The 22,471-nt window shown below is 46.9% G+C and overlaps 1 protein-coding gene across 1 annotated transcript; it reads right to left on the bottom strand.

The window, feature by feature from the left end:
- Window positions 1–942: 942 nt before the first annotated feature.
- CHRNA1 (cholinergic receptor nicotinic alpha 1 subunit) lies at window positions 943–22,107 on the bottom strand. The gene is made up of 9 exons (XM_080977202.1): window positions 21,924–22,107; window positions 19,953–20,098; window positions 18,564–18,608; window positions 17,680–17,789; window positions 15,884–16,079; window positions 7,994–8,231; window positions 6,249–6,472; window positions 3,087–3,326; window positions 943–1,746 (listed from the first exon to the last, which is right to left on the bottom strand). Exons 1-9 carry the CDS (start codon window positions 21,964–21,966, stop codon window positions 1,615–1,617), a joined length of 1,374 nt encoding a protein of 457 aa, XP_080833328.1. The 5' UTR covers window positions 21,967–22,107; the 3' UTR covers window positions 943–1,614.
- Window positions 22,108–22,471: the final 364 nt, after the last annotated feature.

The following is a 22,471-nucleotide window of genomic DNA, read 5'->3' as shown; positions in this document are numbered from 1 at the left end:
GAATTCAATGGTGCTTACTTCTGAATAGACCCACGTAGGATTGCACAGGATATAACAGTTTTCCCCGTTTGGCTTTAGGGCATGCATGTGAAATTGCTACATTTAGAATTGCAGTCAATTGGCCTGCTTATCTCATATCCGAGCATGTGTACAGGAGACATCTAAATACTCCTTTGCCCGCCAGATTTATCCCTGACTGTGAGAATAATGCTAAGAGGATCAAGCGAATTGTGAGTATTGCTGGCAACTGAAAAAATAAATCCCAAAGCAGAACTGAGATTGGGGTGGTGGCTCTTAAAAAAGAAAGAAAGAAAAGAAAATGAAGTATATCACAGAAGCACATTTAATAAAAAGTAAGTGCTGGGACACGGGTGGCGTTGTGGGTAAAACCTCAGTGCCTAGGACTTGCCGATCGTATGGTCGGCGGTTCGAATCCCTGCGGCGGGGTGAGCTCCCGTCTTACGGTCCCAGCTCCTGCCCACCTAGCAGTTTGAAAGCACCCCTAAGTGCAAGTAGATAAATAGGTACCGCTTTATAGCGGGAAGGTAAATGGCGTTTCTGTGTGCTACGCTGGTGCCGGCTCGCCAGAGCAGCTTCGTCACGCTGGCCACGTGACCCGGAAGTGTCTCCGGACAGCGCTGGCCCCCGGCCTCTTAAGTGAGATGGGCGCACAACCCTAGAGTCGGACACGACTGGCCTGTACGGGCAGGGGTACCTTTACCTTTACCTTTAAGTGCTCAGAAGGGGCTTCTGAATATTTCTAAGTAAACATGGTTTTGATAGGCCTGCAAGCAAGAACCACAGCTGAGGAAAGAGAGTAGAAAACAGCTTGGTAGATGTCAGTCAGTGACTATTTTCTTTTCTTCTGCACGGGCCACTTTCAGCAGTGTGTGGGAGATTCAGATCACAGATGTGCTCAGCCAAGGTTCTCTGACGGAGTCATTTGGAACATATCTATTTATTCAAAAAAGCAGTAAGGAATGGGAAGTGAGAAAATTGTGGGTTGATGACTTGATGAAGACATGACTGCCAATGGGTTGAAGACATGGCTCGGGATGGTGTTCAGTTTTTGCATCCTAGATTGCCAGTGATTAGGGACGACCAATAGGCAATGAGATGAACCATTGGTGTAGAGCACCAAATCCGTTTTTCTTAAATACCCAGAACAGGCCAATGTCCTAGGCTCATTGACCTGGTGATTTGAACAATAAGAGGTTCTGACCCAGTGCTTTAGCAAGTTGGTTAGGTGCGACAAAAGCCATGCCGGGTGACATTAAAGACGCCAGTCAATCAAAAACTTTTAGCAGAATCACACTTTCTGGAGCCTGAAATTGCCAGTTCGAAAGAGGTTATCCCTCCATTTAGCCCCGTTTAGGCAGAGACAGATTAACAACACATTAAAGATATAGGCTTGGATCTTAAGATAAGCAAAGTTAAGGAAGTTTCTGGAAGGAAAGCTTACTGGCTGCAGCTCCCAACCTTCAAGCTTCTTTGAAAGGTTTGCTTTGCTGAGGGGATGGAGGAGAGGGAGATGGAAGACTTTCCTTCCATGAACTTTCTTAAGTGAGCACATATTCAGATCTAAATCAAGCTATCCCACTTGGTTTTCACTTTTCAGCCTTGCTGCTGTAACTCAATGAGGCGACCGGCAAAGACAGCCAGTGTTCCAATGATGCAAACTAACATGAAGATGCCAAGCAGAAGGTGATCCACTACCATGGCAACAAACTTCCATTCTTCGGCAGCCTGAGGATGGGGAAAATAAAAAAAGACAAGAGGCAGTTAGAATGATCTTGGGCCTAGTCATTGTTTGCACTAGGGAGTTGGCACTTTTGAGCATTTATGCTTCTCTGTCTTGGAGGAAAAAATATGTTATTCTGTATGTTCTCCATTGCAGGAACAAACTTCAGTATGTAATGCATTCTAGTCAAAAACATGTCCTTGCATCATTGTGAGAATGACCTGAAACACAGGAGTTTGACTATCAAAAAATATGTGTGTAATTTGGTGCCATTTTAGTGTACATTACAGAGTATATGCTGCCCCCTGGCCGGAGCTTGATGTACCGTGAATTATTTCGATGAGTCATTTTGTTAGGCCTTGGGTCACAAGAGGGAGCCAAATACCATAAAGCAGTGTTTGTCCAAATTGAGGCTGAGTGGAAAAGGAGAGGAAACAACAAAAGAGACTCGTGGCAGCTTAGTTTGAGACAAACTGGCTTGTGGTGGCATCCACTTTCATGCCACAGGATTGATTCCTTCTTCCTTTTCGAACAACAGATTAATACAGCTCCTGTTAGGGAGCCAGATATGCGAGAAAGGTGTCCGCCATCAAAGAACAGCATTTTGGTTCCGTATCAGAAGCAGGTGTGTGTCATCATGGAGGCGATTCTGAGCCCAAGGACTCTGAAGCAGAAGGACAAGGTTTCTTCAGAGACTCCCCTATAGCAGGCCTGAGCCTTGACTTGCACCAGGCCTCACCTTGCCAGAGATCAGTGCTTGCTTCACAACAATAGCCAGGAGATTAATAATGGTATCCCTTAAATCAGGGCTAGGAAAACTGTGGAATTGCCAGATGTTGTTGAACTCCACCTCCCAGCCACCCCGGCCAGCTCTCTCCACCTCAGCCTCAAACCGTTGCTTGCCTGAATACAGTCTAGATTTCAATAGCACAGGTTCACTCATTTAAAACAGATTAAATGATAAATCTGGACTATTTTAAAAGGATACCCTCACAAACCCAAAGTTGCAGGAAGCGTGCACTGATTTAGGATTTCATCTTTAATCTTGAAACCACTCTTGCTTGTCCACATCCTCTTTCTTCCCCTCTGCACTTAGAAAGCACTTAGGTTTTAGAAAAAAACCTCACATGCTGTTGATAACTCTTAGTTATCATTCTTTAACAGGTGCGTTAGAGACATTACAACAGAAATGGGGAAGCTGTGGCCGGCCAGATGTTGTTGGACTACGACTACCATCATCCCTGATCATTGGCCAAGCTGGCAGGGGCTGATGGGAGTTGAAGTCTTATAACGTCTAGCAGGCCAGAGATTCCCATCTCCTAAAACAGAAGGAAAAGGTCCTTACATTGTTGGATTCCTGGTCTGACTTCATTGTTTCAGCAATGTATTTGATGCCCTCAATAGCACTTTTCACATCTGGGTTTTTGGTGAGCGACGACTGGAAATTGACAGCAGCCGGACTTTGCTTCCCAGAGATTTCAGAAATATCAATGTCTTCAGTAAAAATCCTTTTCTCCTGCTTGTTTCTGGAAGGCCGTTTCATGGTTGAGAAGAACATGACGTTCGGAATCGTCTCAATAAAAATCTGAAAGGAGTTAATATTTGTTTTACAGTCAGTGTCTTTTTTTTTTAATAATAAAAAAAATCAGAATGAAAACAAAGGGCAAATATGTTCTCCATCTTGGCCTCAGAATAAAAACGTTTCCTTTCTGAGGTTTGGGCTTTCTTCTGCTTGTGATGCCTGAGGCCCCAGGAAGCTGTCTGAGTTTTTCAGGTGAACAGATCTTTAAGACTCATTTAAGTGAAACCACATACAGATGGATACTAACCCCAAGTAATGCACCGTTATCAAATCAGCATGTGAAACTGGAACTCTGCTGACTTGATCAGTTTAGGATCCAGATGTTGTTTTTATTATTATCTTATCTGTATTGGGTGGGCCTCCACTGGCCCCAAAAGGGCTTTCCTTCTTCACTCCTTCCCCCAGCTCTGCTAAGGCCTCCAAAAAAAGCACAGGCTGTTGCTGGATGCGGGAGTCAGTAGAAACTATGCACAACCAGATTGCCTTAGACTCACACTAATGTGACCACCTCCCCTTTATTCATTTGTGAGCAGTGATGCTACCAGGGCGGGACTATGGGGCAGAAGTCACCTATTCAGCACAACAGAGGTATAGCGTAGTTGGTTAGAACATGGTGCTGATAACAAGAAGGTTGCAGGTTTGAACCCTGTAATGGACAGCTGAATATTCCTGTATCACAGGGGGTTGGAATAGATGGTCCTCAGGGTCCCTTCCAACTTTATAAAAACAAGGAGGCCCCTAGCCAGGCTTACTACATTTTTAAGTATGTCAAATAATACACATTCCCCCTCTAAAGACCCTGTAAGGCCATTAAGTCCAGACTAAGCTAAATTTCTGTCCATGGAGTTTTCTTGGCAGGGATACTGTAGCAGCTTGCCGGTTCCTGCTCCAGGTGGATCACATTTAGTCAAAACTCTCCACTATGACCTGTCTGTCTTGGGTGGCCCTGCACACCATAGCTCATAGCTTCTAAAAGACGCCTGCTTATTGGGAGAAAAGCAATGACAAACCTAGACAGTATCTTAAAAAGTAGAGACATCACCTTGCTGACAAAGGTCCATATAGTTAAAGCTATGGTTTTCCCTGTAGTGATGTATGGAAGTGAGAGCTGGACCATAAAGAAGGCTGATCACTGAAGAATTGATGCTTTTGAATTACGGTGCTAGAAGAGACTCTTGAGAGTCCCATGGACTGCAAGATCAAACCTATCCATTCTGAAGGAAATCAGCCCTGAGTGCTCACTGGAAGAACAGATCCTGAAGCTGAGGCTCCAATACTTTGGCCACCTCATGAGAAGAGAAGACTCCCTGGAAAAGACCCTGATGTTGGGAAAGATGGAGGGCACAAGGAGAAGGGGACGACAGAGGACGAGATGGTTGGACGGTGTTCTCAAAGCTACTAACATGAATTTGGCCAAACTGCGGGAGGCAGTGGAAGACAGGAGTGCCTGGCGTGCTCTGGTCCCTGGGGTCACGAAGAGTCGGACATGAGTAAACGACTAAACAACAACAAGGCTAAATTTACCTAACTGCACTAGTGAATTCCAGAAGAAAACAAAGTCTGAAATGTGGGGGAACGACTGGTTAAGTATTGCAGTCCATAAAGAAATATCAGTGTTTCTGTCAGCTTGCCTGTTTCTTTTCCTCCTTTTGGAAAACCTTCCCCAAAATCTTTAAGTTATAATGCATAAATAGGCAATGTTGTCATGCTCTAAATTAGTGGCTTTTTTTGTCCCAGTCTGCTCCCTACTTTAATGGAACGCACCCAGTACTAGTATTATGGGAGAGAAAGAGAATTGTCTCTCTCTGTTCTTTCTGTAAAGCATACATAATTTAATTGGCACCCAGTAAGCTGCTTATAGATCACCTGTCATACCAACCTTAAAGAGGTCATTTGGTGGCTCTTTCAATTGAAAGAGTGAGAGAGGATCTCTTCTCTCTTTCGCCTACCCTTTGCTCCTTAGTTGAGTTTAGCAGCTGTTTTTCAATTATAAAGACAAGTTTAGAATATCTATCTGATCCATTTTGCACCCTATCCTCCTCATATTGAAAACTGAAATTAAACTGGTACCTTGGAGACATAAGACAGGAGCGTGGGTGAATTAGGATTTGAACCCAGATCCAACACTTTGTTGGGGACACGGGTGGCGCTGTGGGTTAAACCATAGAGCCTAGGACTTGCCGATCAGAAGGTCGGCGGTTCGAATCCCCGCGATGGGGTGAGCTCCCGTTCCTCGGTCCCTGCTCCTGCCAACCTAGCAGTTCGAAAGCATGTCAAAGTGCAAGTAGATAAATAGGTACCGCTCCAGCAGGAAGGTAAACGGCATTTCCGTGCGCTGCTCTGGTTCGCCAGAAGCGGCTTAGTCATGCTGGCCATGTGACCGGAAGCTGTACGCCAGCTCCCTTGGCCAATAAAGTGAGATGAGCGCCGCAACCCCAGAGTCGGTCACGACTGGATCTAATGGTCAGGGGTCCCTTTACCTTTTACCAACACTTTGTCAATCTTTAGCCTATAAAGCAGGGATGGCCCTTCAGATGTTGTTGGAATACAACTCCCATCATCCATGACCCCTGGGGCCATGCTGGCTAGGGGCTGATGGGAGTTGGAGACTGGAGGGTCTCAGGTTCTCCCCATTTTTGCTATAATAAATGCCACCAGGTCCGAGGCAGCAAGCCCAGCCCAGCCTTTTCTCTTAACCCTGTGTTCTGTTCTGAGCTTTGCAACTGTTCCAGGGGACATGTTTCTGACTATACCTTAGGGTTGCTATATGTCCGGAATTTTCAGGACATAGCCAGTATTCAGTCCCCTTAAGCAGCGTCCGGGCAAAAATCACTGAAATGTCCAAAAAAACCCCCATAGATATGGCAGCCCATGTTCAGATTTTCACTTTTTGAAATATGGCAACCCAACTATAGCTCATCTCACCTTCCTCACCCACTGCGGCATAGTGTGAGTACTTGGAGACCGGTGGTGGGTATTGATCACAATGACAGTGATGATGATGGAAGCTATGACGAAGACCATGGTGAACAGCATGTATTTGCCAATCAAGGGCACTGCGCTAGAAGTGGAAGGGATCAGCTCCACAATGACCAGAAGAAACACCGTCAAAGAGAGCAGGACAGAAATGCTCAGAGTCATCTTCTCCCCTGTGACAAAGAGTAAACAAAGAACGTGATTTTTTAAAATAATATTTTTTTAAAAAAATTCTTAAACATATTAAACACTCAAACTCATTTTTTAGTATTATTTTATTTATAATTTTCAATTTATACATTTCAGTAATTTTATAATCATTTTAACTTTTCAAAACTTGACTCCTTCCCCCCTCTTTCTGCAGTTCCTTAAATTTATTTTTTTAATATTTTCAGCATATCCAAATGCAACTTAATTTGCTCATTTATCCATCTGCTTTAAATATACGCTCTTAAAAAAGCCTGCAGGTTATTACAATAATCCTGCGTATGTCCTTATCTGTTTATACTCAAACTCATTCATAAGAAAATACAAAAACACAACTGGATAGGAAAAAGAAAGAGAGAAAAGAATAGCGAAAGAATAACGAAAAAAGACCCTTTATCACATTTATGTTGTGAATATCATATTGTTTACCCACACACAGCGAGGCAGATTCCCCCAGCTCTCATCTGGGTGCTTACTTACCCAGGCAGAGGGCCTTCTCGGTAGTGGCACCCGTCCTGTGGAACGCCCTCCCATCAGATGTCAAGGAGATAAACAACTGCAGTGGTACCTCTGGTTACGAACTTAATTCGTTCTGGAGGTCCATTCTCATCCTGAAACTGATCTTAACATGAGGTGCCATTAGTGAAAGTGCGCCTCCTGCTGTGCTTCCACTCGCATCCTGGGGCAAAGTTCGCATCCGGGAGCAACTACCGGTACCTCCGGGTTGACACAGCTCATAACGAGACGCATGCACAACCAGAAGCGTTCGTATCCAGAGGTACCACTGTTTTATCGTGTTTTTAATATTTTGTTGGGAGCCACCCAGAGTAGCTGGGGAAACCCAGTCAGGTGGTCAGGGTATAAATAAAAAAATGATTATATTATTATTATTATTATTATTATTATTATTATTATTATTATTAAATTATTTTTCTCCCAGTCTCCCACCCTGAGAGATCCTTCCTGCCCTGCCTTTTTTGCAGGGACTTTCCACCTCCAACTGTCCCCTTCCTGTGTGTGCCCTCCTATATAAATATAGGATGTGAATCAGATGTGATAAGAGGCAGAGAGAAGCTTTCGCAATGGCTGATAACAGATAAAACTACTTCTCCAATGGGGAAGCCAAATTAAGGGACAAGTTACCATGTATGGTAATTTCCTAAGCCGCCATCAAAACAGATGAATAATCAAGGTAGGCCAGAAGAGGCCTACCTTGTTGTTCCCCCTGGCTGTGAGTCACAGTACAGTGGTACCTCGGGTTAAGAACTTCCATCGTTCTGGAGGTCCACTCTTAACCTGAAACCATTCTTAACCTGAGGTACCACTTTAGCTAATGGGGCCTCCCGCTGCCGCCGCGCGATTTCTGTTCTCATCCTGAAGCAAAGTTCTTAACCCGAGGTACTATTTCTGGGTTAGCAGAGTCTGTAACCTGACGCATCTGTAACCTGAAGCGTCTGTAACCCAAGGTACCACTGTATCCCACATACCTGAATCTGTAGGCAGGTAAAACACTAATCCGGTTAGGAAAGAGAAGAGGAGGCAAGGGATGATGACATTGACGATGAAGTAGAGAGGCAACCGCTGCAACACAAAGTGATAGGTGATGTCCAGGTAAGGTGTGGTAGGGCAGCAGGCGTAGGTAACCCAGTGCTTCCAGCCTCGGTAATCTTTCATGACCCATTCTCCGCTGGGCATGAAGTTACTCAGATCTGGGCGGTCACTTTCCTGAGAGGAGAATGAATGCCATTAACATAATATCTAAGGCCCGATGCTCCTTTACATTCAGGAAACATTCGGATCCATTTAAATACTGTAAAACCAATATCTTTTTTTGTTGTCAGGATAAAATAAACGCTTAGCCTGTTTTTCTGAGGGGGTGAGAAGTTACAGGGACCCAGGGTTTACCAAGGTTTGGTTTCGTTTGCGAGGGTTATAGCATTTTTGCAATATGGTTATTTATTTGCAAATGTATAGGCTGAGCATAAAGGTAAAGGTAAAGGGACCCCTGACCATTAGGTCCAGTCGTGACCGACTCTGGGGTTGCGGCGCTCATCTCGCTTTGCTGGCTGAGGGAGCCGACGTACAGCTTCTGGGTCATGTGGCCAGCATGACTAAGCCGCTTCTGGCGAACCAGAGCAGTGCATGGAAACGCCGTTTACCTTCCCGCCGGAGCGGTACCTATTTATCTACTTGCACTTTGACATGCTTTCGAACTGCTAGGTTGGCAGGAGCAGGGACCGAGCAACAGGAGCTCACCCCGTTGCGGGGATTCGAACCGCCGACCTTCTGATCGGCAAGTCCTAGGCTCTGTGGTTTAACCCACAGCGCCACCCGCGTCCTTATTTGTGTATATACTGGCCATAGGTGCCAACTCCCTGGGGCTCTGGCTGTCCAAGCATCCACAGAATTCCTCATGAAGGGGCTACGTAAAGGTAAAGGTAAAGGGACCCCTGACCATTAGGTCCAGTCGTGGCCGACTCTGAGGTTGCGGCGCTCATCTCGCTTTACTGGCCGAGGGAGCCGGCGTACAGCTTCCGGGTCATGTGGCCAGCATGACTGAAATATACTCAGAGTCGCAAAGTGATTTCATGCTCTTTATTCAGCTCATAGTGGTGAGGAGGAATGAATAAATGTCCCCTCACAGTATCTGCTTTATATACATTATTTACACAATGGGCTGCACATGATTGGCTAATTCTGGAATTCTACTGTAAGCCAATCAGGTTGTGGATTCACTTCTATCTGGAGCAGGATTGGGTGGTTCCTGCCAACCAATCATACTGCTGCATTGTTCTAGGACCAATCAGACTGCTACAGTTTGGATCCTATTCAACTCAGTACATAACACCCCTCCCCTCTAAGTTCCAGTCCTGCCCGGGAGGTCGCATTCATAGTCCTCAAGGTATGCCGGCGGCCTACGTGTGCGTTGTGGCCTGGGGTGTTCCCTGGTCCGGGCTCCGGGTTCTGGCTCGTGTTCCAAGGATGCTGGCTGTGATGCGGCTGTTTGGTCTGGTGCAACCGGCTCGCTCAGTCGTGGTTCTGGTTCCGGTGTCCTTTCGGCCTCACGGGTCCTCTCTGTATTTACTGATTCTGCCTCTCCTGCTGGCCCCTCCTGCTCTATGGGCCTCACTGCCCCGCTGTTCCCTTGGGACTCCTCTGACCTGTCCTCCTCCTGGTTTTCTCCCGGGAATCGTCGCCGTATCTGGTCGCAGTGGCGGCGCCAGCATTGCCCCCCATCCGTTAGCACCTCGTACGACACGGGGCCAGTGACCCTGGTGATTGTGGCGGGTACCCATGCTGGGCCTGCCCCAAAATTCTTTGCGTACACTGGGTCCTGGGCCTCGAAGGTCCGGGGGTTCCTGCCTTCCCCCACCACTACCTCATCCTGAGCTCTATCGGGGTGAAGGCGGTCCAATCTGATTGCAAGGCGCCGACCCATTAGTAGTTCAGCGGGGCTCCGGCCAGTCGTTGAGCTGGGGGTGCTGTGCTGTGCTAGAAGGAATGTGGCAAGGCGGTACTCCCAGTCCCCTTGCGTCATGCGGCGAAGGGTGTCCTTGGTGGTCCGCACCATGCGTTCTGCTTGGCCATTGGTGGCAGGGTGGAACGGCGCCGAACGGATGTGGCGGATGGCGTTCTGCGCTGTGAAGGTTTGGAATTCTCCTGACGTAAATGCAGTCCCGTTGTCTGAGACGAGAGTGTCAGGGAGCCCGTGGGTTGCAAACAGCCTGCGTAGTACCCGGATGGCTGCGGACGTGGAAGTGGACGGTACCAGTGCGACTTCCAGCCATTTGGTGTAGGAGTCCACCACTATGAAGAATGTTTTCCCCTGAAAGGGGCCAGCGAAATCCACATGCAGGCGTGACCATGGTGCTCGGGCGGACTCCCAGGACTGGACTGGGGCCCTTGGGGGATCTGGGCGGGATTCTTGGCAGGCCTGGCAGTGTTTGACCCAGGCCTCTATCTCTCCATCGATCCCCGGCCACCACACATAACTCCTGGCAAGGGCCTTCATTCTTACTACCCCTGGATGTGTCTCGTGTAGGGCTGTGAGGACCCTTTTGCAGAGGGGCTGGGGAACAACGACTCTGCTTCCCCATAACAGGCACCCCTTGTGGGCCGACAGTTCATGTTTGCGGGTTGTGTAGCCGGTGAATTCTGGCCCGGGGCTGCTGCTGGGCCATCCCCTCCACACCCAGTCCAGGACCCGGGAGATGACCCTATCTTTCTTGGAATGGTGTGCAACTTCTTGTGCCTGAATGGGGCGGTCGGGAAGCAGCTCCAGGCTCATAACCTCTTGTGCAGGTGCTGGGTCAGGGCCTGTTTCCGGTAGTGGTAGCCTGCTGAGGGCGTCCGCATGGCCCATCGCCTTCCCAGGTCGGTGAATCAGTGCATACTGGTAGCTGGCAAGGAAAATTGACCACCTGAGGACGCGAGGAGACAGCACTTGGGGGGTCTGCTTTTCGGGGGCAAACAAGCCAAGCAACGGCTTGTGGTCAGTCACCACGGTGAAGGGCCGCCCGTACAAGAAATCATGGAATTTTTTTACTCCCTTTACGATTGCCAGACCCTCCTTGTCGATTTGCGAGTAGTTCCGCTCGGTTGTGTTGAGTGTCTGGGAAAAGTACGCCACCGGTACCTCTCTTCCATCCGGGAGTTGGTGCCCCAGGACAGCTCCAATGCCATAGGGTGAGGCGTCGCATGCTAGCACCACCGGCAGCCTCTCGTCGAAGTGTGCCAAGACCGAGTTTGAGACAAGCAAGTCCTTGACTGCCTGGAATGCGGCCTCCTGGCGCTGGCCCCACACCCAAGGGGCCCGCTTGTCCAGGAGTCTGTGTAGGGGCTCCGCTACCGCCGCCTTGTGGGGAAGGAAGGAATGGTAAAAGTTCAATAGTCCCAAGAAGGCCTGAAGTTCAGTCTTGCTCTTGGGCGCTGGGGCATCACAAATGGCCCGTACCTTGTCCCCAGTCGGGTGGACCCCTTCTGCGTCCACCATAAATCCCAGAAAGTCCACCTGAGGCACTCCTAGTAGACATTTTTCCCGCTTCACCTTGAGACCCGCCGTCTGGAAACGGTGCAGAACGGTGCGGAGGCGGTCCTCAAACTCCTCTGGTGTGGGGCCGGCAATCAACACATCATCGAAGAAGGGGGTGACGCCAGGAATCCCTTTAAGGAGAGAGTCCATTATATTCTGGAATATGCCTGGTGCCACGCTGACACCGAATTGCAGCCGCTTTACCCTGAACGCTCCTCTGTGCGTCACAATCGTCTGTGCCTCTGCTGTGGCCTCATCTACTGGCAGCTGTTGATATGCTTGGGCCAAGTCCAGCTTGCCAAAAATTTTCGACCCAGCCAGGGTGGCAAGGACATGGCTGACCACTGGCACTGGGTATGCGTGGGCCGTGAGGGCCTTGTTTATGGTACATTTGTAGTCTGCGCAGATGCGGACCGAACCATTAGGCTTGACGGGTGTGGCGATTGGGGTTTCCCAGGGAGCATTAGGCACCGGCTCCAGCACTCCTTGCTCTACGAGTCGGTCCAATTCCTCGTCTATACGGGGTTTCAAGGCGAACGGGACCCGGCGGGCCTTGAGCCTGACCGGTCGTACTGCGGGGTCAAGCTGTAGCGCAATGGGGGGGCCCGTATACTGTCCCAATTTCCCATCGAAAACCCCTGGAAATTCCTTGCATATGGCGTCCACGTCCACTTGTAAGCTAGTGTGGTTCACCCCGGTGACAGCTAGCCCCAGTGGTCCAAACCATGCCAATCCCAGTAAGCTAATGTAGGGGCCCTTGACCACAAGCAAGTCCAGTTGCCGCGTCCGCCCTCGGTATTGCACCCTGAAGGTCCCCACCCCCATTGTGGGGACCTTACGTTTCTGGAAGTCCCGGAGGGTGAATGGGGCCGGCCTGAGTTTGGGACCCCCAGTGGGACACAGTTTCCTTAAGGTCCTTGCCGAGATTATGGATAGAGTTGAACCCGTGTCAAGCTCCATGCGGCATGGGGCCCCCTCTATCTGTACCTCTACATAAATTTTCTCTACGTTGGGGTGGGGCAACTGGTATACCTGGAAGTCCGTGAGCTCCGTCGAGTTGCCTTGGTGCGTTGGGCCCCGGGACCTGGGGCTCTTGGATTGGTCATCTGATGCCTGGTGTCGGGTGGGCCGAGCCCGACACACCCGGGCGATGTGTCCCGATTTTCTGCACTGCCTGCACTCTGCGTTGCGGAAACGGCAGGTCCTCCTCTCGTGACTCTCCCCGCAGCTTGCGCAGTTCCCTCCTTCTCGTCGAGGCAGCTGTGGTCTGTGCGCTGCTTGAGTGCGCTGCTGTACTCGGTGCACCTCCTCCCTGTCGGATCCTGAGTCGTCGGTGAGGTCTTCATGGTGGACCCTCGGTTGGGATGGCAGGCTCGGCCGTGCCTCTTGGGTCGACCTCTCGGCAGCTTCTGTTGCCAGGGCCTCCTCCAGAGCGACCTGGAACGTTAGGTCCTTCTTAGCGTAGAGGCGCCGTTGCAGCTTCTCATCCTTCAGGCCACCGACGAGGCGGTCACGAAGCATGTTCTCCAGCTCTGAGAAGTTGCAGAACCGGGCGGCTTGGCGGAGAGAGGTCACAAACCCAGTTATGGTTTCCCCAGGGGCTTGCCGCTTTGCGTAGAAGGCATTTCGACGAGCCACCACTGAGGGCTGCGGCGAAAAGTGCCCCTTCAGCTGTTCCATTATTGTTTTGTATGGAACAGTAGCGACGTCTTCAGGCGCAAGGAGAGCCCGGGCGATTTCAAACGTCTCCTCTCCGCAGACGCTGAAGAATATCGCCCTCTTCTTGGCGTCTTCTTCGTCGGTGACCCCTTTGGCTTCTAGGAGGAAGGTGAAACGGGAGGCGTACGCTTCCCAGTCTCCAGATGCTGGGTTGAATGGCGAGAAGCTGCTGTTGGCTGCCATTCTGAGTTCCTTGTGCCCCGGAGCTGAAGCCTGGATACACGGTGCGAGGCAGCGGTGCGGCAGTTGGCGGTGCTGCGGTGCTGTGTGTGGCAGTCAGCTCAGCGGGATCCCATCCTCGTCGCCAGTGAAATATACTCAGAGTCGCAAAGTGATTTCATGCTCTTTATTCAGCTCATAGTGGTGAGGAGGAATGAATAAATGTCCCCTCACAGTATCTGCTTTATATACATTATTTACACAATGGGCTGCACATGATTGGCTAATTCTGGAATTCTACTGTAAGCCAATCAGGTTGTGGATTCACTTCTATCTGGAGCAGGATTGGGTGGTTCCTGCCAACCAATCATACTGCTGCATTGTTCTAGGACCAATCAGACTGCTACAGTTTGGATCCTATTCAACTCAGTACATAACAATGACTAAGCCGCTTCTGGCGAACCGGAGCAGCGCATGGAAACGCCGTTTACCTTCCCGCTGGAGCGGTACCTATTTATCTACTTGCACTTCGTGCTTTTGAACTGCTGAGTTGGCAGGAGCAGGGACCGAGCAACGGGAGCTCACCCCTGTCACTGCTTCCACATCCAATCTCCAGAAAGACAGTCCCTTAAAAGGTTTCCAGAGCCTAAACTCTGCTCTTTGTGCCTTGGTCTAAAATGGCACTTCATACAATCTAAGCACATTGCTTCCCCACAGAATCTTGGGGGCCGTAGTGTACTCCTCATGGCGCTATAGCTCCCAGCACCCTTAACAAACTACAACCCCCAAGCTTCTCTGCGGAAGCCATGCGCTTTGAACACATGGTGTATATAGCAGCTGGGAAAGAGGAACATCTGCCCTTCCCAAAATCTTTCAGTTATTTCCTACCCATTAAGCAAACTTAAGAAAAATGGAGAGACAGTTAGTTCCCATGGAAACACATCTCCAGGCTATTCACACTCTTTTGCCACATCTGTGGGCCGGCCAGGTATTTCCTCAGAGCAACCCACATGGTAGCCCCACTGACACAAACTGCATAAGAAACTGATAACAATATGTAATTTCCCCCTATGCACAGTGTTTAAAAGAACACTTGAAAAATAAAGAACTATGCAGCTTATATATCTATTTGCTCCCCCCCCCAAATTTCCCTACCTAAATAAACTCCACACACCAAACAATATATCATGCAAATATATGAAGGTGTGTGTGTAGGGGGGTGCTACCCCTCCCCAGCAAAAAAGAAAAGAAGAAGAAAGTAAATAAATAAATATTTAAAAGGTTAGAACTTTTCACAAGTAGCAAAGATGAATAAAAGCAGCTTGGCACAGATATCCAATGAGGTTTCGAAAGAGCTTTGTGTCTCATTCTATGACTCTAACAAGGCCTTAGGATTCTTGAATTGCAGCCCCCATCCCTCAATACAACAAAATGGCTGGAAGTGCAACAGCAGGGAACAGTCAGTTTGCAACCTAATGCCACAAACTGGCAGGACAACGGGGAGGAGGAAAAGGAGAAACAGGATTGCAGTGAAGGGTGTAGCCGGGACTGGGACACACCGGGGCAAGTTGGGGTTGGGAAGAAGAGGTTGGCGTAGGAAGGGCTCATAGGGTGAAGGAAGATGAGGGTGAAGGAACCAGAGCAGCAGGACCCATCACCAGAGCCAGAGGGGCATAGGGAGCAGTGGTGCTCCAGGAGGCTGAGGCAGGCAAGGGCTCACAGCCGATCTCCCTAGCTGGCCAGGTGGGGCTCGCTAGCTCTAGGAGGAGGGGTGTGATTCCTCCCTTGGAGCAGGTGAGGGTCACCTGCCTCATCAGGCCCAGGTGCTGCAATCAGCCTGCAAAGTCCAGCAGGGAAGCAGAGCTGAGTGCTGTGTCTCCTCAGCTGCCCATGTTGATGGGCCTCAGCTTGGATGCTCTGGGATCTCTGAGGGAATTTGGACATGTGGATTGTCCCTTGACCGGAGACTTGCCACCAGGTAAGCCACAGGTTTGGGGCACCGAAAGGTTAATTCTGTTAGTATTGAAGTCAGCTAGCTAAGAGAGGTATGGGGTGGAGGTGTTTGCTTAGCAACCAGGGAGAGTGGCATGACGGTTTGCTGAGGTAACACATGTGGAGTTCTGAGGGAGTGCTCTCTGTACGCTTGGTTCGGCGTCTCTGTGCCATATACAAGGCAGACAAAAACTCCCTGTCCTTTTCTCCTCAGATTATGTGCTGCTTTTGTTCAGTGTTATCAGGATTTATTTTCTCTCTGGGCTCTGTCTGCATTATTTAAGCAGCTTTGCCAATGAAGACAAATGACTTTTGACACCGAGGGAAGCTTCAAAAGCCCTTCAAGCACAGGACTGTCCTCCAAAGTAGGAACACAGAGGAACTCTTTTCCAGCATAAGGGCCCCGTTCCTCAATACAAAACACAAAGGGCCTTTGGACCCTGGTCCTTGTCTCATATGCCCAGATGTTACCTACCGGAAAGATGGCGACCATTGTGCCATCGTATGTCCATGTTCCCAACTTCATACTACAGTTCTGCTCATCAAATGGAAAGTGGGTGACTATAATTTCACAGTAGCTTTTGAAAATGGCTGGAGGAGTCCAAGTGATGTGACCTGTATAGTCTAAGAGTACTTTGGTATCCTGGACGATAGCAAAATCTCCATCTGCACTGTAAAAGGAAAGAGATGAACACCAGTGCTGTGAATCCTATTCATTTTCACTAGCAAATGAGACACAGCAGCTACCAACAACTTTGGGAAGGCTGAGGGTTAATTTAACAGTGGAGTTCTATACAGTGGTACCTCAGGTTACATACGCTTCAGGTTACATACGCTTCAGGTTACATACTCCGCTCACCCAGAAATAGTGCTTCAGGTTAAAAACTTTGCTTCAGGTTGAGAACAGAAATCGTGCGGCGGCAGCAGCAGGAGGCCCCATTAGCTAAAGTGGTGCTTCAGGTTAAGAACAGTTTCAGGTTAAGTATGGACCTCCGGAATGAATTAAGTACTTAACCCGAGGTACCACTGTACAGATATAATATGCAGTTTCCAGTGTTGAACGTGGGCTAACCTGGTCACACCAACCAAATGCAAAACTACTACTCCATATTGTGTTTCTTGTTTGATCTGAAATACAGCAAATGTCTTGCATCTGCTTGAAGACATGTTGGGGGGGGGGGAAACAGACGTCGGAGACAGAAACTTCCTGTCTGCCCTTTCCAGTTCTTTGGCAATTTTTTTTCATAGCACATAGGGTTTATATTTCACTTTTTCTTCCCAAATGAAGCCCAAAGCTGCAACAGCCAACACAAGAGCATCTCAACCCCCACCAGCAAAACTATTAGAATATTCAGTACAACAAAGCAAGTCAAATTGACACTCATGTCAAAACAATAAATCCATTCATCTGATAAAAATTTATTCAACTCCAATTGTCCACCCTTTGGCCTTGGTGCGCCCATCTGATGTGCCCATACTAAGCTTAATTTGTACAGTGATGGGTCTCATCTCAGGGAGATGATCGTGGCCACTGATGAGTAAACCTGAATATTCTTCTACCTCTGTGACCCAAATTTCTTCATCCTCACATGCAGTTGGAACCTAAGTCATCCCCCAAATGTGCCTGGATGACAGCTTCTGCGCTTCCTGACCATTGAATATGCTGGCTGGGACTGATGGTGCCTTGAATCCGAAAACCTCTGGAAAGTCACAAGTTCCTTAGCTTTGCCCTAGTGTTCCTCTTGCAGACCCTTATCTGCCAGCCCGTAAGTGCCCATGACAGCCATGGGTAGCATCAGGAATTATGCAAAACAAAGCAGTTCTTAAAGGTAAAGGGACCCCTGACCATTATGTCCAGTCGTGACCGACTCTGGGGTTGCGGCACTCATCTCGCTTTATTGGCCGAGGAAGCCGGCGAACAGCTTCCGGGTCATGTGGCCAGCATGACTAAGCCGCTTCTGGCGAACCGGAGCAGCGCACAGAAACGCCGTTTACCTTCCCGCTGGAGCAGTACCTATTTATCTACCTGCACTTTGACATGCTTTTGAACTGCTAGGTTGGCAGGAGCAGGGACCGAGCAATGGGAGCTCAGCCCGTTGCAGTGATTGGCAAGCCCTAGGCTCTGTGGTTTAGACCACTTGGCTAAAGTTAGCTGGAGCTACTGGGGGGAAATGCTCTCATCGCAATTACGTAGTCACATACAGCACCTGGACTCATTTGCAGCCTTGCTATGTGACTGCTGAACAATTAACATGAAAGAACCTTACTTACTTGTTGTACAAAACCAAGTCTGGACGCCAGAGATCGCTTGAGGCGACGCGAATTTGTTTCACACCACCATAATCTTCTGGCTTCCATTTCAGGTTTACATCTTTCCATTGCTAGAAAATGAATTTAAGAGAGTTTAAAAACAAACAAACACCCCAACAACTCTTTCCTCTAGTGTGGAATGTAAGCCTAAAACAGAGCACTTATTTTATGGGGTGAAAAAATTCTGCAACTTATTTTGCCCTGTCTTCATGGTAACTGGAATAATTACTTGAAACTAACATGGCCATTTCCTTTTTGAGAACAAATATCTGTATGTACCCGTTATCAGCAATTCTCTGGCCACATTCACCATACATTTAAGGTGCTATGATACCACTTTAACTAGTCATGTCTTCTCTCAAAGAATTTTGGGAGCTGTTGTTTGTTAAGGGTGCTGAGAGTTTTTAAAAGACGCCTACCCCCCCGAGCTAGAATTCCCAGAGTGCTGTAACAATAAATCCTTCTTCACAGGGAACTCTGGGAACTGCAGGGAGTTCTGTGAGGGAAATGTGTGTGTCTCTTAACAACACTCTCAGCACTCCTGGACTACAGCTCCTGGAATTATTTGGGGGAAGCCATGACTGGTTAATGTGGCATCATAGTGCCTTAAATGCATGGTGTGAAAGTGGTGGCCTCTATAGTTAAAATCAGTGCAGTTATGAAAGGTTAGGTCTGCCATCTTGATACAAAATGGCATCCAATTTCATCCCAAAATAGATGAAAACCTGTCCCCATTGTGCAAGATTGGCTTAAGACGTCTTACGAGGTGTCCAAATGCATAGTGAACAAACAGACAAGCTTGTTAAATGTGCAGTAGATTAATGAAAAGGGTGACAAAGAATTACCTGTTTTAGACGCACGTTGGTTGCTACAATCTGATTCACTTCATCCTTAAGAGAGCAAAACAGTAAGATTAAGGGGAGAGATCTTAGCAGGCAAAATGTACAGTAAGACTTACTGGTAAATAGCTATCTGCTACTGTTCCTGACTTTTCCACCCTATTCCTTTCTTCCCACTATCAAAATGTAGATTGTAAATGCCTGCTTTGTTTTAGTCTGCATACATGTCATACTCTTAAAGCATGCAACTGTCCCTGAAGAATTCCGGGAGCTGTTTGTAAAGGGTGCTTGGAACTGTAGCTCTGTGACGGAAAAACTACAGTTCCCAAAATTATTTCCGCGAAGCCATGTGCTTTAAATGTGCTTTCATCGTACACTGATGGCACTGTATAAGGGCACTTTATTGTGGACTCAATGCTGCAGAAATACCCTACAGGAATGTTAAATTTGTTTTTGTTTTTTTAATTTGCATTTTATTTATTTGTTAACATTCTTATATTACATCAGTAAACGTTGTCATATTACATTACAGGACTCACTATAATATAATTTCCAACATGTATACAAAAATTATATACAAATTTTATATACCTAGAACAAAAAAAAGAAAGAACAAAGAGAAAAAACAAAAACAATTTCCCCCCAAAATCATATACATACCAACACACTAGACTTCCTGTCTTTTCCGTTGTATATTCCTTTTTTACAAATGAATGTACTCTTATTATTGTATATTTCTTTACATATTATCTAATACATTCCTATGTCAATATGTGCTTTTAGTCTTATTTCTCAACTCGGTCTCACTCCAACGTCAAACAAATGCTAGCGTAGATAGCGAACCTTTACTGTATTTTTGAACATATGTTTTATAACTATCCCACTTTTCCATAATTTTTTGTTTTGAATTGCCTCTCAGGGTATTTGTTAACTGCGCCATTTCAGCAAATTCTTGTAGCTTGTTGGGGGGTTATATTTTGATGAGGACAATGTTGAGTAGACATCATGGAAAGCTTTCAATGGTTAGCCAAGTTGTCTGTCGGTTAGACCTGCACACATTTCCACTTGATAACTTTGGGACAACTTTGTTGGACAAAATCAAAGTTACTTGAACTTAATTCTCATTGAAATCAATGGAACAGGCTAGGTATTATTTAAATCACATTGATATCAAAGGGGACTAAGTTCAACTGATTTAGCCCAGATCCAACCCTACATAAAAACACACATACACACAATCTGCTGCCTAGTTAAAGGGGTGCAACCATTTTAGTTGGTTAAACTGTTTATAACCAACTAATCAATTAAACATTACACCCTTCAAATAATTAAAACTGCTGCTTATTACTACTACAACTAACAATAATAATGGAATAATTGAAATTTGTACTATACCACATTGATCAACTGGATAAGCTGTAGTCCAACGGTAACGTTAACACTTTCAAGGTGGTTGCTTACTGGACGAATAACTTTGTTATAATGCTCGAATAAATGGGCAACCAGACGAGTTTCATGATCAGAACCCAGGACCAGAACAACTGCAGGACAATATAGAGCAAGACTTGTTAATTTGGTGTTGCAAAATTACTATTATTTCATCCTATTCCTGTAAAAGAGTCTGGAGTTAGGACAGAAAAGCATTAATGGGTCCAGAAAGTCTGATAAAAGTTGGGCAAATCTGCTGGCAAAGCCTGGGTTTACCTTCTTTTGTGACCGAAATTGCTGGCTAAATGACTAATAGATGCATTGTGAATAGCTAGGAAAAAGCTGGAAACTTCGGTACTGTTGTGTGCTAAATGGGAACATACCTTTTGCCATAAAGTAAACCTGCATTTTGAGATAGTTTTGAAGTAGGGAGACTGAGAAAACTGCAGAAGGAGGGGTGAGCTGAATTTTGAGGCTTTCTATCTGGTGACGTAGAGATGCCACTCGCTGGAGAAATAGATGTTCAGTGTTAGAGTTTTTAAGCTTCCTCCTCCACCTATGCCCAATTCACATCTTATCTGACTATATAATAAAATTGTAAGGTGTCATCGCTCTGTTTTTATTGTCTGTTTTCCAAGGTTCCAAAGGCAGGTTGCTCTGTGAAAACAGTGTGCTAATGGGAGGGGGGTGCAGAAGTGAGCAAGGGCAGGTGTAGTCCTCTGGTGGCAGGCCAGAGGGAAAGAGAAGAAATTGGGGAGGGACAAGTGAAGCTGGGGGTAAAGGGGGCATTTGAAGAAATAAGAGGGAAGGAGGTGTGTGTGACAGTTTTAGGCTGCTAGTGATGTTGGAGGGAGAAAGTTGAAGAGGAAGAGGACTTGAAGAGGGGACAGGTTGTGGGGCTGGAGTTAAAGGGGCCATTTGCAGTGATGTGGAGGAGCAAGAGGATACACTGGGAGGAAAGAAGGGGAATAATGGTCAGAGGAAGGTTGTGTCTGTGGTATTTGGTTTAAGAAGGCTTAAGTAAATCCAACTTCTTAAACCACTGTTTTGCTTTTTTGTTTGGTTTGCTTTACAAATGTTGTGGAAAGTCGATGATTAGAAGGAGATAGTGCTATGGTCGTACAAAGACACAGCCCAATCTTATGCATGTTTACTCCATGACAAATCCCATCAAATTTAGTGAGGATTACTCACAGTTAAGTGTGCATTGGGCAGAAGCTGCAGTTTACCACAAGACTTTTGGTGGAATGTCTACATCTTTTTTTGAATGAACTAGAATCCCGAGGAGTTTCACCATTCATAAGTTGTTCGTGCTGTTTAAAAAGGGACATGGAGGATCCTATTTATGACTGCAAATGCTGCTCTTAAAGAATGCGGATGTCTGTATCTTAGAAAACAAACCATCTCCTATTTCTTCTGCAGACCGGAAAGGTCTAACATTTCAGAGGGTACGTTTAAGACCCATTAACAGTCTTTTGGCAACACATGGAGCTGTCAATCAGTTCTGCTTCCATATCAAACTTCTGTACAAATAGAGGAAAAACATTCACCATATTATATTATACTTTAAGCTTTACCGTATTTATTTCATGTCCCCACATACATTTTAAAAACATCATATTTATTCTTCTTTTTGTTATTTATTATTTAGTGTTTTTTTGTTGTTGTTTTTTTCCCCACTGAAGCTTATTGTTAGTTTTACCCCTCATATTTCATTCTTTTCTGGTTGCAGTTTGGGGTTGGCGAAAAGATCTCCAACATATATATCTAAAACTGTGTTCAGCTAAAGCTCATCATAAAGCTATAGGAAGAATCTTACCTTTGTAAACACATGCTCTCTCCATCTATAACACACACACACACACACACACACACACACACTCATTGGAACGAGGCAGAAGCCACACCAAAATTATACTGCTGGTTAAAATGATTTACCTGGTCCAAGGAGCAGGAAGATTGGTAGACTGCAGACGTCCATCCCTTTCCCTCTTCCAGAGAGTTCAAGATCTGTCACTGAGTAAAGCTTCGCCGCTTCCAACTAGGGCGTTTAGGAAATGTGACCACGGAGTTATTGTTTCACGGCACCTGCTTATGGGGATGGCAGCTGGAAGCCAGCAGAACTCTTTGGAAATGGGAACAGGGTCTATTTTTGCCGAGCGCAAGTCCCCATGGCTCACAGTCAGGATTCTTTTTGTCTAAGTTACACATTCCATTGTCATGTGTGTGTGTGTATACCAACCAGCAACCCAGGTTGAAGACCATTTGTTCCAATCCATGGAAGAAAATGAGGCGCATTCTAAAGAAACTAGACTTTGTGTCAGATTCAGACCCCGAGGCCAGCTTATACCTATTATATTTCCATAGGTTCGGAGCTAGTACATTTTCTCCCCCAGTCAATACAACATTCATCATCAGAAGCAGAACAATCACCGGCCTTTTTGGCTAAGTTCAAGGGTAGAAGCAGAGCAATCAGTTTCTTTCTC

Source organism: Podarcis pityusensis, assembly GCF_964106645.2.
Source record: "Podarcis pityusensis genome assembly, chromosome: 1".
Classification (NCBI taxonomy): domain Eukaryota; kingdom Metazoa; phylum Chordata; class Lepidosauria; order Squamata; family Lacertidae; genus Podarcis; species Podarcis pityusensis.
The sequence above is the reverse complement of the archived record's forward strand: the minus strand, read 5'-3'. Positions and strand labels throughout refer to the sequence as shown.